Genomic DNA, 18,692 nt, shown 5'->3' on the forward strand with positions numbered 1-18,692 from the left:
GCACTATAAAAAAGGTTAAGATGGGCAGGAAACCACCAGAGGGAGAGTGATTTATTGAGGAGAAAGTATAAAGTAGTAACGTGACAGAATACTTTGAAATAGGGTAGAGTATAAATGTTGGTGAAGGAAAGAGATTGTGATTTAGAGTTGTTAGAGTAACTGAGGATGATGGAGATTAAGTACTTTAGGATTAATTGGCTTTAATGGCTCAAAAGTGGCCCCAGGCTAAGACTTGAACTGGCTTCAAACCAGATGAAACCACTGTTGCCTCTGTCAACAGTCTTTAGCCTTTGCTTGTGTTAAAATAGAATAGTGCATGATTTATGTTGTTAGCTCCTGAAAACAGATCTGGCTAGATCAGTGAGATGGTTTTTATAAAATATTCTTTTACTGAGTGACTGGGAGGGAAGGAGAAAGGAAGAAGGGTCAGTTCTGAGGATCTCACCTTTCTACATAGTTTGGGGCCCAACGTACCTTGGAGGCTAGTTTCCAGTTAATGAAATCTGAAACTCTCTTCAGTGTGCAAATACTACCAACATCATTGAAGCAGTCTATACACAAACAAAAGTTTTTGGATACCTTGCACCTCTTCCATATGTGGTAATAATAGAAGTACTGTTCCATCTAAGACATAATTATTTTTTTCAATTCACTTTTTTTTCCATATCTGTAGTAGATTCTAAATGAACAGTGTCTTGTTTTTAAAATTCCTAGCATCTAGCACAATGACTGACATCTTAACAATCTTAATAAATAAACAACTGAATTATTTGTAGTGTTTATATTTGCTTCCCATAGAATTTTAAAAAGTGTTATAAAAATTCTGGATAAAGCCAAAAATGGCTTATTAAAAGAATTACTAATTTTTTAAAAAACCTGGTACAAAGTTGTTTGCAGAGCTAAGGAATTTGGACTGTCAGATTTTCCTTTTGCATAGACATAAATTTAAAAATTTTAAATCCATATTCTGACTATATCTCCAACATCAGAATTTGAGAAAGCTATTAATGATGCTGTGATATACTGCAGTTTTAGCACTAATGTAAGTACAAGGAGACATTAGAAATTATTTGTTGAAATACATTTTTCTCTCACTGGGTTCCTCCCGACTCTCCCTACTTGCCACACTATTGTCCATTAATACCTACAGTCCAATTTGTTTCTTAAATATTTTCCATAAATCTGGCAATAACATATAAAAAACAGTGTTAAATAAGTAAACCATTCTTTTAAGACTTCAACTGAATAGGATGGTGCTTTCTCAAAATAAATAAATAAATAAATAAACCTAGAATACCATCCAGCAATTCCATTTCTGGGATATACCCAAAATAACTGAAAGGAGGGATTCAGACAGATATTTGTACTTCCATGGTCATACCTGCATTATTCACAAAAGCCAAAAGGTGAAGGCAATCCAAGTGTCCATCAGTGGATGAACAGATGAAAAACTATGGTATACATACAATGGAAATTTATTCAGTCTTGAAGGAAATTCTGACACATGCTACAATATGGATGAACCTTGAAGACATTATGGTAAGTAAAATAAGCCAGTCACAAAAGGTGGAATACTGTATGATTCCACTTACAGAATGAACCTAGAGTAGTCAAATTCATAGAGAGAAAAAGTGGAGTGGTAGTTGTTAGAGGCTAGGGGATAATCGACATGGGAGTCGTTGAATAATAATTTAAATAATAGCTTCCATTTGAAGAGATGAAAAAGGTTCTGAGATGAATGGTGGTAATGATTGCTCAACAATGTGAATGAAATTAATGCCGCTAAACTATATACTTAAAATGATTAAAATGGTAAATTTTATGTTATGTATATTTTACCACAATCAATAAACAAAGACTTTAGCTCATATAAAGATCTAAATAGTTCCAAAATCAAAGAAAAATCATCAACCTTTTAATAATAATAATATATTTAAAATAAATAAAAATGACCGTAGCTTTGTGTTACTAAAACTTCTTAGTGGAGAATAATCTATTACAACATAAAATCACCTGGAAACAACTCAATTGATACAGAAAAAACTTCATTTTAAATATCTGTACTAGGTTAGCCAGGATAAGACAATATCATATTATATTTAGAAGTGAAAGATTTGTCACAGAAATGTAGAACCAAATAGTTGCATCTAAAAATAATCATAAATGTTAAGATGTCAATTCTCACCAAGTTGATCTATAGATTCACCCCAATCCTAATTAAAATCCCAGCAGAATTTCTTGTAGATACTGGAGCAGCTGGGTGGCTCAGTTGGTTAAGTATCCTACTCTTGATTTCAACACAGATCATGATCTTAGGATTGTGAGATCAAGCCCCAAGTGGGGTTCCGCACTGGGCCTGAAGCCTGCTTAAGATTCTCTCTCCCACTTCCTCTGCCTCCCCTGCCCCCCGGCTCACATGGGCAGATGCTCTCTCTCAAAAAAAAAATTTTTTTCTTGTAGGTATCAACAAACTGTTTCTAGAATTTATATGTAAAGACAGAGGAACTACGGTAGCCAAAACAAGAAAAAGATGTTGGAGGACTCACACTATCTGATTTCAAGACTTCCTATAAATCTATAATAAATCATGACAATGTGGTTTTGGCAAAAGGATGGACACATAGATCAAAAGAACATAATACGGTCCAGAATTAAACCCTCAAGAAAATGGTAAATTGATTTTTGACAATGATGCAAAGGTAATTCAATGGAGAAAGGTTTGTCTTTTCAAAACATTGTGCTGGAGGGTGCCTGGGTGGCTTAGTTGTTAAGTGTCTGCCTTCAGCTCAGGTTATGATCTCAGTGTCATGGGATCGAGGCCCATATCAGGCTCCCTGCTCAGCAGGAACCCTGCTTCTCTCTCTCCCACTTTCCCTGCTTGTGTTCCCTCTCTCTTTGTGTCTCTCTCTGTCAAATAAACAAATAAAATCTTTAAAAAATAAAAAATAAATTGTGCTGGAACAACTGGATCATGCAAAACATTTACTTGATTTATACCTGACACTTTAGATAACAATTTGCTCAAAATGGATCACAGACCTAAGTAGAAAACTTCAAAATATTAGAAGAATGCATAGGAGGAAATCATTGTGACACCAGGTTTAGGAAATGAGTTCTTAGATATGACATCAAAATTATAGTTCTTAAAAAAAACTGATATATTGGATTTCATCAAAATTAATTTTTTTCCTCTTTGGAAAACCTCAAAGAAAATGAAAAGAGAAACAACAAACCAGGAGAAAATATTTGTAAATTATATATCTGATACAAAAAAACTTATGAACAGAACACAGATAGAACTCAGTAATCTGATACAATAAAATATTATTCAGTCATAAAAAGGAACGAAATTTTGATATATGATACAACACAAATGGACTTGTAAACATGACAAATTATGCTTATAATTATTTATATTTATAAACTAATAAATTAGGCTTAGGGAAATAAGCCAGACACAAAGACCAGTATAAGATTCCACTTATATGAGGCACCTAGAATAGAAAAATTATGAAAGATAGAAAGTAAAGAAGTTACTAGGAACTGGGGGAAGAAAGGGGAAGAGAGTGTTAGTGTTTAATAGGTAGAGAGCTTTTGTTGGGAATGATGAAGTTTTGGGTATAGATAGTAATGACAGTTACACAGCATTGTACATGTATTTAATGTCAATGAAATAATACTTATGAATGGTTTAAAGTTAAATATTATGTTATGTATGTTTGTTATAATTTAAAAAAATCTAAGTAATAAGAAAACAACCAAATTTATTTGATATTTCTTTTCTTTTTTTTTTTAAAGATTTTATTTATTTATTTGACAGACAGAGATCACAAGTAGGCAGAGAAGCAGGCAGAGAGAGAGAGGAGGAAGCAGGCTCCCCGCTGAGCAGAGAGTCTGATGCGGGGCTCAATCCCAGGACCCTGGGATCATGACCTGAGCTGAAGGCAGAGGCTTAACCCACTGAGCTACCCAGGTGCCCCTTTATTTTCTTTAAAGATTTATTTATTTTAAAGAGAGAGGGAGAAAGTGCAAGCAGAGGGAGGGGCAGAAGGAGAGGAAGAGAGAATCCTTAAGCAGAACTCCCCACTGAGTGCAGAGCCCAACATGGGGCTCAGTCCAAGGATCCCGAGATCATGACCTGAGCCGAAATCAAGAGTCAGCCACTGAACTGACTGAACCACCCAGGTTCTGCCCAAATTTCTTTAAATGAGTAAAAGTCTTGAACAGACTTCACCAAAGAAGATATATGGTCAAGAGGTATAAACTTCCAGTTATAAAATTAGTAAGATGGGGATGTAAGGTACAGCATGGTCACTATCGTCAATAATTGTATTGCATATGTGAAAGCTGTAAGACAGTAAATCTTAAAAGTTCTCATCACAAAAACAATGTGTAATTTTGTATGATAATGGATGATAACTAGACTTATTTTAGTGATCATTTTGTAGTATATACAAATACCAAATCATTGTGTTATAAATCTAAAACTAACATGATGTTATATATTAATTAAACTGTAATTTAAAAATAAATTTTTGAAATTTAAAAAAAGAAGACATACAAATGGGTAATAAGCTCATGAAAAAATTATTTGTCATAAAAGAAATACAAATTGAAACTACAAAGAGATGTTGCTGTATACTCACAAGAATAGCTATAATAATAAAAGACTGATGATACCAAGTGTTGATGAGTTTTTGGAGCACCTAGAACTCTCATACACAGCTGATGAAAATGCAAAATGGTACAGTGACTTCGGAAGGAAGTTTGGCAGTTTCTTACAAATTTAAACATAAAATATGATAGACCCATCAATCCCAGTCCTGAGTATTTACACAAGGTAAATTAACACCTAGGTTCACACAAAACCCTGCAAGCAAATGTTGATAGCAGCTTTATCCATATTCATCAAAATTTGGAAACAACTCTTAAGTGCTTATACTGGGGAATGAACAAATTGGGACAGGATATATCCGTGATATTTATGGAATTCTACTCAGAAACAAACTGTTGACACAAGCAACAGCATTGATGAATCTCAAATACATTATTCCTTTTTTTTTTTAAGGACCGTGTTCATTTATTTGAGAGAGGGAGCGCATGTGTGCATATGAGAGAAAGAGAGAGAGAGAGCAAGAGCGCACGCTAGCACATGGTGGGAGGGGGCATGTGTGCATGAGCAGGAGAAGAAGTTCATTCTCCTGCTTCTGAGAGCAGGGAGCCTGACTCAGGACTCATTCCCAGGACCCCGAGATCAGGACCTAAGCCTAAGGCAGACACTTAACCAACTGAATCACCCAGGTGTGCCTCAAACACAGTATTCTAAATGAAAGAAGTGATACACAAAAGGCCGAGTCCATCCGTATGATTCTATTTATATGACATTTTGGAAAATGTAACTCTTTGGGAAAAGACCAAAACAGTAGTTGCCAGAGTTTAGGGATTCGGGGTTGACTGCAAAGGGGCTGCAAGAGGGAAGTTTTTGGGTTATGCAACTATTATATATCTTGACCATAGGGGTGGTTATGTGACTATGCATTAGTCAAAACTCATAGAAAAGTTGATTTTACCGTATTAAAGTGAAATATAAAATTTTAAAGAAATAATTACATATATGATCATGAAAAGCCTAGTTAATAATACTAGAGATCTGTTGAGGTGATTAGTGAAACAATGAATATATGATCAAGAAACATATTTTAAAAAAACATATCTGCATGGATGTTGCAGAGTATGTGGAGAGATGCACCAATGTGATAAACATTATGCCAGGCATGAAAATGTGATTTTGCACTACTTTGCACCAAAAACTTGTCCTTCAACTGTGTGTTGGTAAATGGATCACTCTATTACTACAAAGGTAAACCCAAGCCATATTTTAAAGAATACTATAGAATTAACCACTACATGATACCCCAAGAGCAATAATGGATAAACAAATTTTTCCAACAGATTAGTTATTCTACTATATGATAAAAATAAAAAAGCAGTAGGAAAAAATGCCTTGCTATTAAAGATATCATAGAAACTTATCTGGAGGCAGAGGGGAATAAAAAAGTATGTGCCGCTGGCAGAGGAGCTGAAAGTAAATATGGAAACTCAAAACCATCGAAGTAAAGCTGCTTATCCTAGCAACTGGTATGACTTCATATACATGAAATCTTACTTGGATATCTTATCATGTAGAAATGCTTTGATGTCAGTTTAGAATCAAGGACTAATCAAGAGGTTTCCATCTATATGACTTGTTATAAAGTTCTTTGGTTAAAATAGGTTAAGACCAGATTGATTTTATACACGATCACATCTTGCATTTGTAAAATGTACTAACTGTCTGAAGAAATTTTACAAATATATATTTCCTCATTTAAACCTAAAATTTATGCTTGGATTTGTAAGGATTTTAGAGGCTTTCAAACCTATAAAATTCTGTTATTCCAATTTACTTTGGTTGCTTTTCTCCACAATAAGAAGAAATTACAGGATTTGTAGAGACCCACAGTTTAGGCAGCTGCTACCAACAGTGAGTGGTATTTGAGCTATGGACACGATGCAAATAGCAACTCAGATCCTATCTCTCTCTCAGACCACACTACACCCAAATGCCATCTACCATGTGGGTAGAACGCTGGAGTTTCAGAATTTTACACCCAGAAGAGACACAAGGGATTTCTGGTTACAATCTTTTGATTTTACAAGTGAGAAAATTGAGGAGCAGAGAAGTTAAGTGACTTTGATCAATATTTAGACATAAAGATATTTAGATAAAAAATAGGGGCGCCTGGGTGGCTCAGTGGGTTAAAGCCTCTGCCTTCAGCTTGGGTCATGGTCCCAGGGTCCTGGGATCGAGCCCCACATCGGGCTTTCTGCTCAACGGGGAGCCTGCTTCCTCCTCTCTCTGCCTGCCTCTCTGCCTACTTGTGATCTCTGTCAAGTAAATAAAATAAAAAATCTTAAAAAAAAAAAATAGTTCCAGAGTAGGAGAACCAGAGCCAACTCAAATATGGTATAACCTTCAGCTAATTCTGTATCTCTCTCCTTATTGTTTTAATCTAAAATATAAATAATTGGGGTGCCTGGGTGGCTTGGTGGGTTAAGCCTCTGCCTTCAGCTCAGGTCATGGTCTCAGGGTCCTGGGATTGAGCCCCTCATTGGGCTCTCTGCTTAGTGGGGAGCCTGTTTCCTCCCCCCCACCCCCGCCTGCCTCTCTGCCTACTTGTGATTTCTCTATCAAATAAATTTTTAAACAATCTTTGAAAAAAATATGTATATAATTAACTGTAAACTTCTAGTTGCCTGAAGGACATGGAGAATCTTGGCAGGAGGAATCCAAGAAGAATTACCTCATAGTGGTATTCAGTGGGTCAGGGGAGGATAGGCTACCTAAAAATTCCACTAAGCTATTAGGGCTTTCAAGCTTTACTGGAATTCAGGGTAAGCAAGGGCTGCTGGTAAAAGCATATACATTTGTGTAGATATTACTGTGTACTAGCCACGGTACTTTATGTATATCAACCCACAATAGTTCTATGAGGCAAATATTATTATTCTCATTTTCTAGGTAAGGAACCTGAGGTATGAAAAGTTAAATGGTGTTATGGAGATAACAAACTATAAAGCTGGTATTAGAAACTATGAGTCTGGCTCTAGTCATTCTGTTGAGCCACATTAGAAAAACAGCAAGTTCTTTGATATTACTTGTAAATGCTAAGCATTTCATATAGTGTTTGACCCTCGTAGTAATTCCGTGAATACATATATTATTAGCCTGATTTCATAGGTGTGAAAGCTGAGGCACAGGTCAAATAATTTGCCTAAAATAACACAGCTAGTAAGTTTCAGAGCCAGAAGGTGAATCCAGGCATTCCAGCTATAGAGAATGTACTTAGCCATTCATTGGTCAAGCAAAGAATTTTGTTTTTTTTTGCTTCTTGCCAAAATTTATCCACACTAAAATTTAAAAATATATTTAATCCAAGAAATGTCAAGTAATATATAACATGTAAAATATGTTAAGTGTTACTTAAGTATATTACTACTATAAGATATATCTGCTTGTAGAATATACTAATGAAATGTATTATTTAAATAGTAATGTGTTTGCTGTAAGAAATTCCTGTAGGAATTCCTGGAGATTTATTTATATTATTGCAAGATATGATGCTTGTTCAATCAGTTTTTTATGAAGATATATATGATAGCAGATTGGAATTTCTCCTTAAACATCTGTCTCCAAGATTGTTTCTCGGGAAAATAGTATTTTCACTGCTGAGAAATTTGACATTGCAGCTGTGTTTATGCTGTTGGCAGAGAGACTTTGGGTACTTAAAATTTTTTCAGATATGCTATAGAATGTTCTGGGTCAGACATATTAATATAAAAATGTTTAAAATATTACTTAAAAAAATAAAATAAAATATGCTGGACTTTATTAGAGGTCCTAAGAGTAGCTACAGTGTTTATATTTTGTATGGAAGCTTATGAAATTAACATTTGATTGAGGATGAAATCTTTACAACTATGGAGCTTATTAACACGGTCCTTTTTATAATAAATATAACACCATTTACTTACTTGACTATAGCATATGAACATGGCGTTGCTTTCCTCACACTCCCTTAATATTCAAAGATACAGATTGGTGAGGGTACTCAAAAGAGCTAGTAGTGACGACACAAAGTTTTTCATGTCGGGACCCTTTGATTTCCAGCAATATTAATCTTACAATTTTGCTCTTCTCAAATGCTAATCCAACTATACTATATTAAATATTCTTACATACTGTGCAAGTTTTTCCATTGGAATTCAATAAGCTCTATAAGGATAAATATAAAAATATTGTCCCAGGGGTATGTGTTAAAAACTTAAAATGGCACTAATAAGAACTAGTAGAAATAAATAAAATTAAAAGAAAATACAGAAATAAAAGGGGATATGAGAACAAAGTATAGAAAATCTAAGAAGAAAGTGTCTCAAATAGAAAACTAAAAGAGGAAAACTTGGAAACGATCAAATCAAAGGGCAGTAGCTGTAGAAAACAAAAGGAAAATGTAAAGAAAAAAGTACAAGAAGAAAGTGATGGAAAAAATGAATATAAACAACAAAAATAATAAAAACCAAAATAGAATATTGAGGAAGACCAGCAGATCAAAGAACACATTTTTAACAAAAGATTTTTGAAAAAGAAAATTAACTGTGAGAATATTTAATACTCAGATAGCTATACAAATATTCACTCTATTATACAGTAAATAGATATCCTATGCAGAAAAGGGAAATCACAGTGCAAACCTTGGAGCAAACCCATGCCCTCTTCTACACATAATTATTCTCCTTTTGAGAAATAGCTCCTCCCCTGGTATTTAGCTCTGGATAGAGACTGAATGCCTAACCAAGGGACATCAAGTGACAATATTAACTGAGCTTCTCTTTATGAAATGCGTGTAATCTGGACCACCAAGTAAGTCATAAGGTTGGGTGTGCATGGCAGCAATCTATCATCAAGTGGAAACAGTACGTAAGATACCAGATTCAATTTATTTATTCATTTGAGAGAGAGAGAGACAGAGAAAGCACAAGCAGGGAGAGGGGCAGAGGAAGGGGGGAAAGTTGACTCCCTGTGGAGCTGGGAGCCTGAGATGTGGGGCTCGATGTGGGGCTCAATGAGGGGCTCGATGCTCGATGTAGGGCTCAATGTGGGGCTCAATCCCAAGACTCTGAGATCATGACCTGAACTGAAGGCACACGGCCAGCCACCTGAGCCAACCAGGCTCCCCCATAAGAGACTCTTAATGGTAGAGAACAAACTGAAGATTGATGGAGGGAGGTGGGTGGGTGATGGGTTAGATAGGTGACAGGTTTTAAGGAGGGCGTTTGTTATGATAAACACTGGGTGTTGTACGTAGTTGATGAATCACTGAATTCTACTCCAGAAACCAATATTGTTAAATACCTAAAATTTAAATTAAAATAAATAAAAAGACAAAAATAAAAAATCATTGAAGAGAGCACAGGAAGTAATCTGACATCAGCCATAGCAACATTTTTCTAGATAGGACCCCTGAGGTAAGGGAATAAAAGCAAAATTAAACAATTGAGACTACACCAAAATAAAAACCATCTGCACAGTGAAGGTCGTGGCCAAAAAAATTAAAGGCAACCTACTGAATGGGAGAAGATATTTGCAGGTGACATATATGGTAAAGGGTTAGTATCCAAAATATATAAAGAACTGATAAAACTCAATACCAAAAACCAAATAATCCAATTTAAAAATGAACATGAATAAAGATTTCTCCAAAGAAGACATACACATGGCTAACAGACACATGAAAAGATGCTTAACATCACTCATTATCAGGGAAACGCAAAACAAAACTATCATGAGGTACCTGTCAGAACAGCTAAAATAAAAACACAAGAAACAACAGGTGTTGGCGAGGATGTGGAGAAAGGGGAACCCTCTTACACTGTTGGTGGGAATGCAAACTGGAGCAGTCACTCCAGAAAACAGTATGGAGGTTCCTCAAGAAAGTGAAACAAGAACAATTCACCCCCCAAATTAAAAAATACTAAATCATACAGATACGTGCACCCCTATTTTATTGCAGCTTTATTTACAGTAGCCAAACTATGGAAGCAGCCGAAGTGTTCTCAAATAGATGAGTGGATAAAGAGATGGTGTATATATACAACGGAATATCATTCAGCCATAAAAAAGAATGAAATCTTGCCATTTGCAATGACATGAATGGAGCTACAGAAGTAAGTTGATCACAGAAAGACAAATACCATATGGTCTCACTCATATGTGGAATTTAGGAAACAAAACAAATAAGCAAAGAAAAAAAAAAGAGAGAGAGAGATAAACCAAGAAACACACTTTTAACTATGGAGAACAAACTGATGGCTACTAAAAGGGAGGTAAATGGAGGGGGGTTGGGAGAATAGAGGATATGGATTAAAAAGTATACTTACAAGAGAAAGAAAAAGAAAGGAAAGAAAGAAAGAAAGAAAGAAAGAAAGAAAGAAAGGAAAGAAAGAAAGAAAGAAAGAAAGAAAGAAAGAAAGAAAGAAAGAAAGGAGGAAGAAATATGTGGACGTTTTTAATCTTAATCTTTGCAATCTCATTTTGTCTTCAAGTTCTTACAAATCCACTATCCTTTTTCCATACTCCTCTTATCCAAAAAGCACTGAAAACTGAAAAGATTTTCATATTTTACAAGATCTGTAATCACTCAGCAGTAAAACCTGAGTAGCACTGAGGTGAGATGATTTATGGACTTTATTTTCCCACGTGGTGTGAATATTTCTATATTTTGCAGAAATATAAATGCATTTGGTCATGGGGCCCCATTTGAGAACCCACTTGGAAGGTTATATAATTATGTAGTATTTGTACTATAATGCCTTTTTTTTAAAAGATTTTATTTATTTATTTGAGAGAGAGAGAGAGAGAGAGAGAGGTCATAAGTAGGCAGAGAGGTGGAAGCAGGCTCCCCACTGAGCAGAGAGCCCATGCGGGCCCTGATCCCAGGACCCTGAGATCATGACTTGAGCTGAAGGCAGAGGCTTAACCCACTGAGCCACTCAGGCGCCCTATAATGCCTTTTGAAAATCCCCAAATGTCTTACTAATGAAATATATCCAGCCTTAAGACTTTCAGATGAGGATTGTGAAACTGTACTAGTAATGTTGTAGGAATACACTGGAAATGTCAATTCAAAAAAAATCTTTGCTGACCTCTTTATGCTGCTGTTATGAGATTAATTTGTGCAGTGCACCCTGCAAATTCATGTTGGAATTCCTAATTCACTGGTATCTCAGTATGTGACTGTTTGGATATAGGACCTTCAAAGAGTAATTAAGATAAAATTAGGTCATTAGGGGAGGCCCTAACCTAATACAACTGTCCTTATAAGAAGAGATTAGGACACAGACACACACAGAGAGGTTGTGGCAATCAACAAACCAATGAGAGAGGTCTCAGAAGAAACCAACACTGCTGACACCTTGATTTCACACTGTAGCTTCCAGAATTGTGAGAAAATAAATTTCTTTCGTTAAAACCACCCAGTCTGTGGTATTTTATTTTGGTACCTAGAAACCAAGAGAGTGCTAACATATAAATTTTATAATGAACAAAATCAGAAAAGGTATCTCCGCTTCACAAAAATGAAACACCAACCAACTAAACAAAAACCAAAAAATCAATCTTTTAAAATGTGATTGTTTTTACAATTGCAGTTAATTATTGTTATCCTTCATTCTTAGTTCTGTCAGGGAAGATTTGTAGCTCATTTCTCCCTCAGTTATACCATTTCCCTCACAGGTCCTGTTACCAATAACTACACAGAAAAGTTTAATACACAGGTTTTATTATTGCATTTGCCTTCTTTTTAGAAATTCAGGGCTAATCAGAACTGCCTGGGGTTTCTGGGATCCCACAGTCAGTATCTTGATCTAAGATGGGTTCTCAATCTCTTCATCTACCCCACAGAGAATAGATTACTGTTCACCTGTACATAGGATCCCATGTATATTTTCAGTAACTTTTTCAGTCTCTGCATTCTAGGAAGCCTATCAGAATGAAAGTGAGTATTACTACATAAATGACCTAGGGATTATTTTAATTTTTAAAAGGTAAAGAATTAGAAAATCACAACACTTTATTCTTAAATTGTTAAAACTATTGTTAAAGTGCTTTTGTCATTTTACAAGTGCCCCCTAGTGAACTGCATGTCTAAAGTATTGAACTTAATGTACTGACAAGACACCTGAACAGGAAAGAATCAGGGTCACTCTAGTGACAAGGATCTTTATCTTCTGCATTGGCCACTATTCCAGATTAGTAGGAAACACTGTAGGAAAAAGGTATGATTTTGGGGTAAAGTAGGAAGAGTAGCTTCTGTAGTACTCTCTCCATGGAAGCCTGCTATAGGAAGGGTTTTTTTTTTTTCTTTTTCTAAAAGAAGCACCAATAAATGGGAGTGCAAGGGTACGTGCTTTTGTACTCCGCTGAAACTGGGTTCCTAGTTCTTCTAAAAGGGCTACCATATTTTGCAGAGTTGTAAAGTTCAGCTGGAAAGGGTGTTGTACATTTCAGCATCGATTGGCCATCTTCTGCACACAATATGCTTAGCAGGTATAAATCCTGGTGTGAAAACATATCTCAAGAATTGGGACATAAGTGAATGTATTCATTTTCAGAATATTGCCTACCAACTACGTGTCAGATTACTCTAGGGGCTGGACATGCAGTGATGAAGACAAAAAAATAAAAGTTCCTGCCCCTCTTGATTATGTCATTCAGGAGTTCACTTTCCAGTGGTGGAGGTTGTATTCTAGTGAAATGGTGAAGTACAACATGGGAGAGTTTTAAAGTGTCCATTTGGTTTTCTTTTGACTTAAAAATACATTGTTGCCATCACTTTTGCAAGTAGACAGGTTCCTGCCAGTCTCCTTATCCATATGGTTGAGGAATTTTAAAACATTGTAATGACTTAGACTTGGAAGGGACCTTAAAGTTATAGGTTTAACTCTTTTATTTTACAGATGGAAAATTGGAAGTGACTTACCTAGGTTTACCCATTGTATTACTGAAAGATTGAAGACTAGGCCTTAGATCTCCTCTTGTTTGCTCTTCTCAACCATATTTCTCATAGTTTCCAAGTTGAGGTCGGAGTCTGGATAAGTGACACTTTCAAAAAGTACAGATGGTGCAGTGAGTTCAGGGACCCCTGTAAATTGGGGTGATTTAGTTAATCAGAAACAATGGTTTAGTAAAAGACAAATAAGATATCTGAGCTCTAATCCTGGCCTTTTCATTAAAGAAAAACCATTTAACCTGGCCCCTAAATTTCTTGTCTTTTAAATTAAAGGACAGGCTAGTTGGTGAGAATATTTGTGTAATACTTGGAGTCCTTTAAACATAAGGCATTCCTGTGAAGAGATTTACAAAGCGCCTGGCATATAAGGCTAAAAAACTTTAGCTATTTTATTATTAATCACACAACCTTATAATAATTACAGATACCATTTTGCAGATGAAGAAGTTGAGAATTACAGAGCTTAAGCACAGTTTCCAAGGTCCATCAGTGAAGGGGCTGAGACCTGACTTTACTAATTCCTTTATAGTGCATTAAGATTCTTTCAGTTTTGGGGCGTCTGGGTGGCTCAGTGGGTTAATTCTCTGCCTTCGGCTCAGGTCATGATCTCAGGGTCCTGGGATGGAGCCCCACATGGGGCTCTCTGATCAGCAGGGAGCCTGCTTCCCTCTCTCTCTGCCTATTTGTGATCTCTATCGAATAAATAAATAAAATCTTTAAAAAAAAGATTTGTTTTTAAGATTACAATTTTACAGGAATTTGGACTTGCTGTGAAACTAGAAATATGGGTAGAAGCACTACAAGCTGAGAGTAGAGGAAAATATTTTATGCAGAAACCAGCCATGTGGGTGAAAGCAGAGTTTCCGGAAAGGAATACGCGAGTTTCATCTGCTCTGTTAGCCAGGAGGCAGCTTTTCTGATGGGGAGTCGGATAGGGAGGTGGGGATAAAGTGGGATCCTTGATTGCCAAGCTGTGGTGTCTGAGAGCCTTAGCAAGATACCGGATCAGAGTAGTAGCCTGATGTTGTCAGTATTTTGTTTTTAATCTGGTTGTAGATTACCGAATGGATTGGGGGTGGGGCTGGGTGGAGCTTCTGGGACCCGTTAGAAAGTTATTGCCAGAGTCTAGTATGAGATGAGGCATCTGGTACATTGAGGTAATAAGACTTGGGAGACAGGTGTTCTTTTCTTAGTCAACAGATAGCATTTAGGGAATATGTAAACTCGTTATTTAAAAAAAAGGGGGGCTTATGAGTTTTTTTTTTTTTTAAAGCAGCTACTATAGAGTACTTTGCGGGGGGGGGGTTTAAAAGAGTGCATTTGGAATTAAAACCAAGGTTAAATTCCTGGCTTTGCCATCTTCTAGTTATATAATGCAGAAGTTACCTAACCTCTTGAGTCTCGGTTTCGTTTCCTCTAAATTAAGGGCGACAATACATTCTCGGTAGGGATTTGCGTATAAAATCAGTATTTTAAGGCACCTAGCAATGGCGCTCAATATTGGTTCCCGCCTTCCCCCAGGTATCTCTCGGGCTGAGTCTGCGGAGCCAAGGACCCCCGACCCCCGAGGTTGGGAAAGCGGTTCTACCTGGAGACCGCGGCCGGGCACTCCTCCTCAGCCCGGCTGACCTCCGATCGCCGGCCCCACCTGGGAGCACTTCCCGCGGGATGACTGAGCATCCCCCGCCAGAGGGGCTCGGGAGCGGATGCCACTCCCGCCAGCCCAGGAGGCGGTGGCGAAGCGCGGAGAACCGGGCGGAGAAGCTGCAGCGGCCACCCCCACACCGCCCGCCCGCGAACTCGCCGCGGGTGCTGGGCCGCGCTGGCCGCGTTTGAAGTCTCCGGCGCCGCGGCTGGTTGGCCGGCGCGGGTCACGTGCGCCCAGACAGGAGTTTCCCCGACAGCTGGAGGCTGCGTGGGATCCGGCGGCGGCTCCCGAGCTCCGCGGTGCGGCCTTCCCCGCCCCCTCATCCCTCCTCCCCCGCCCGCTTCCGCCCGGCTTATTATCCTCCTTATTGACAAACAGAGCGGCCGCGGCGGCGACTCTCGGCGTGCGTTTGTAGCCAAGCCATGGGAGACAAGAAGAGCCCGACCAGGTAACAGCGCCCGGGCCCCCGGGCCCGGACTGTGTAGGCGGCGGGGCCCTCGCGCCGAGCTTCGGGCGGCAGTCTCGCTTGCCGCCCGGGCAGCGGGGCCAGAACGGGGGCGGCGCCGGCGCCGCTGCTGCGCTAGCGCTGCCGCGTGAGGAGCCGGCGCCCGCCGCCCCACAATGGAGCCGCGATGGCGGCGGCCGGAGAGGTAGCCCCGGGTGTCAGAGCGGCGGCGACTGCGGCCGCGCCCGCGCGCTCCCCCTTCCTGAAGACTTCCCTCCCACTCCGAGCCGGAGCGCGGTGCGCCGGGGGCCCGCGGGGCGGGGGTCGCGGAATTGGGGCGGGGGGCGGGGCGGGGGCGGCCGCAGGGCCCGGGCGCCGGGCGCGGCCTGCTGGTGACCCCGCGCCGCGTCGTGTCCGGGTTGTGTCCTGCAGGCCGAAGCGGCAGCCGAAGCCGTCCTCGGATGAGGGTTACTGGGACTGTAGCGTCTGCACCTTCCGGAACAGCGCCGAGGCCTTCAAGTGCATGATGTGCGATGTGCGGAAGGGCACCTCCACCCGGTGAGTCCCGGGCCTGCCCCGCGCGCCGTTGGCCGCCCGGGTCGCGGCGCAGAGGACGCCCCTGCGGCTGCCGCCCCCTCGCGTGACACTCGCAGACCTGGCGGGAGGAGGCGAGACCGAGGTGGTGGCCGCGATAGGAACTGGGTCGGATTGATCGCGACCCGAGCGATGGTTTGCGGTGAGGGGTCATTGAAGAGGCCGTAACGTTATTTGCTGCCAAGAGAGAATAAATTATTTAAGAGAGGCATTAGCTACTGCGATTTAATTCGTACTGCTGGGTGTAATGCCCCCCCCCCCCCGCCGCCCCATTCCGGGTATAATAATGTGGGCTGCATTGTTGTGTTAGTGTGTAGGAATCAAAGAAAAACCATGAAATCCCCTGTGGAAGCAGAAGATGTAATTTAATTTCGTTCTTCAAAAAAAAAAAAAGTATCTGATTATAGAATATACAATAGGTTCAGCTTCCTTTTTTAAAATATAGACATCTGGAAGGGTCAGATCAGGATTTTGGTTAGTATTTTTATTCTTATTTTGTAAGATTTTATAAATAGTTGGAGGTGAGCCCAGTCACAGGGACACATTTTCACTGAAAGTATCTGAATATTTTTAGTTTGATTAAATGGCAATCTATTAGACTATACAAATGAGATGAAATGATCTCTGCCTATTTTCAGTATTTTATTGTAGGCTTACATTATAATAGCTCAGTCTTTTTTAAAAACCACTTAAGTGAATTAAGTGGATAAAGAAAATCATACAGGAAATTCAAAGTCTGACATTCTTGATCTGCCAACACTTGGTTACAGAGTTCCTTTGCCTTTATAGGAAAGTAGCCTTTAATTTGTTATAATCATGTGATTTATAGCCCAATATATATTTGGGGGGGGAGTTTAAGTTTTATTTTTAAAATTTATTCAGTTTATCTAAAACAAAAACAAACCAGTTCATCCATTTCTGTCCTCCAACCTCCAGTCTGATATGAGAGTCATATGTATAGCCTAATATTTAGATACAATGTATTTTCATATTAGTCTGTTAGAAACTATGCTCTCACAAGAGTGTACCTATACCGATGTGATATACTGTTGCTTTTAAAAAAGGGCTACTCAGTATTGACATCAGATTTATATATTCCGTAGAAGTTAGATTTCTAAAAATGAGCTATCCAGATTTTTAAACATTTACAACAATTTATTAAATTTTTAAAATGTAGAGACAAGTGATTGGCAATAATTTAAATTTTAAGATTTGTTTAGTTAAACTAGCTGCTTTTGACATACCTTTCTGTGGATCATAATATGCTTTTTTTACATTAATTTTTGTTTACATTGGATAAAATGTATTGAGCATTTTTCATGATATCCTTTAAGAAGCAGACTTTAAGACATCTTCTAAATCCAAGGGAATATAATACACCATTCTAAAAAGAAAGAAAAGCACTTATTTGCTGAAGTGAATGTGGCAACTATTTTGGACCCGTGATTTAAGTGTTTTGAAAAGTGGAGTATATCTTTATATAAGGTTGGATTTGGTTGAGATTATGTTTGTATATCTGTGTTAGTACTTTGTACTTCTTAAAACACTCCAACAATTTTTAGAAAATGGTTTTTGGAGGCAGGAACTTTAAAGTGGAGACAATTATTACAGTCTTAATCTCTGCTACGATGCTGTTGCTTTTTGTTGTTCCCTCTCTATTTTCTTGTAGCCATTAGAAAAAATACTGAAACTAGAAGAGCCTATATGTTTATTTGCAGGGACAGCAAGGAAGGGGGGAAGCTGTTGTCCTACTCCACAGCCAGTCTTGGGGTTAGAGGAACCCTAAGAAATAGAGTAGGTGGTGGCAGCTCAGAAGAGAAGAAACAGGCTGAATACGTGGCACCTGGAAGAAGAAGGAATAGAGTGCACAGGGGAGTTGGCCCAGGACAGAGAAGTGGGCCTAGTTTAAAAGAGGCTTGAGGCCCACATGGGGGCCCCTGATATTTTTTTACCAGTACATCTGAGCTCTTGTAGATCCAATTTTTAGTGGTGGAAACATTACTTGAGGAGGACTCAGAGAAGCATTGTCATTTGGATTGAAACTGAAGAGGCTCTGGGCAACTCACCAGAAGTCTAAGGGACACTCTGTTCCTAAAAGTAAGTGTTCTACAGTACGACCCTCTCAGCTTCTTCCTTCTTCACTCTGAATTGTCTCTTCTCTTTTGATTTTTGGCCCTAAGTTAAACCTAAGAGCTCTAATTTCTGTGTTATCTGTTATTTTCCTGCCACTGTTTCTGCAATTCAGGGTGGAATTCATGTTTGGATAGAATATTGGAACAAGGCATTGTTAATAGGACAGATATTGACTTCACCACAAAATATTTCCCTCTCTGGTAATGTTAGAGAAACAAGATTGCAGAACACTAGTGAGAAGCAAAAGTTTCAGGAGCTGGAAGAA

At 38.7% G+C, this 18,692-nt stretch overlaps 1 protein-coding gene across 5 annotated transcripts in view; it reads left to right on the forward strand.

Moving 5' to 3' along the window:
• The first annotated feature begins 15,471 nt into the window (after window positions 1–15,471).
• The window catches only part of YAF2 (YY1 associated factor 2), a 76,119-nt gene continuing 72,898 nt past the window's right edge, over window positions 15,472–18,692 (forward strand). The window contains exons 1-3 of one of the 5 annotated variants that reach the window (XM_032877013.1): window positions 15,472–15,703; window positions 16,133–16,258; window positions 18,013–18,275. In XM_032877013.1, the coding sequence (XP_032732904.1) occupies window positions 15,678–15,703; window positions 16,133–16,258; window positions 18,013–18,214 (354 nt within the window). In that variant the 5' untranslated portion in view covers window positions 15,472–15,677 and the 3' untranslated portion in view covers window positions 18,215–18,275. The other 4 variants (XM_032877009.1, XM_032877011.1, XM_032877012.1 and 1 more) reach the window with 4 other exon arrangements.

This window comes from Lontra canadensis, unplaced genomic scaffold (genome assembly GCF_010015895.1).
Source record: "Lontra canadensis isolate GAN:19392208 unplaced genomic scaffold, GSC_riverotter_1.0 scaffold59, whole genome shotgun sequence".
Taxonomy (NCBI): Eukaryota; Metazoa; Chordata; class Mammalia; order Carnivora; family Mustelidae; genus Lontra; species Lontra canadensis.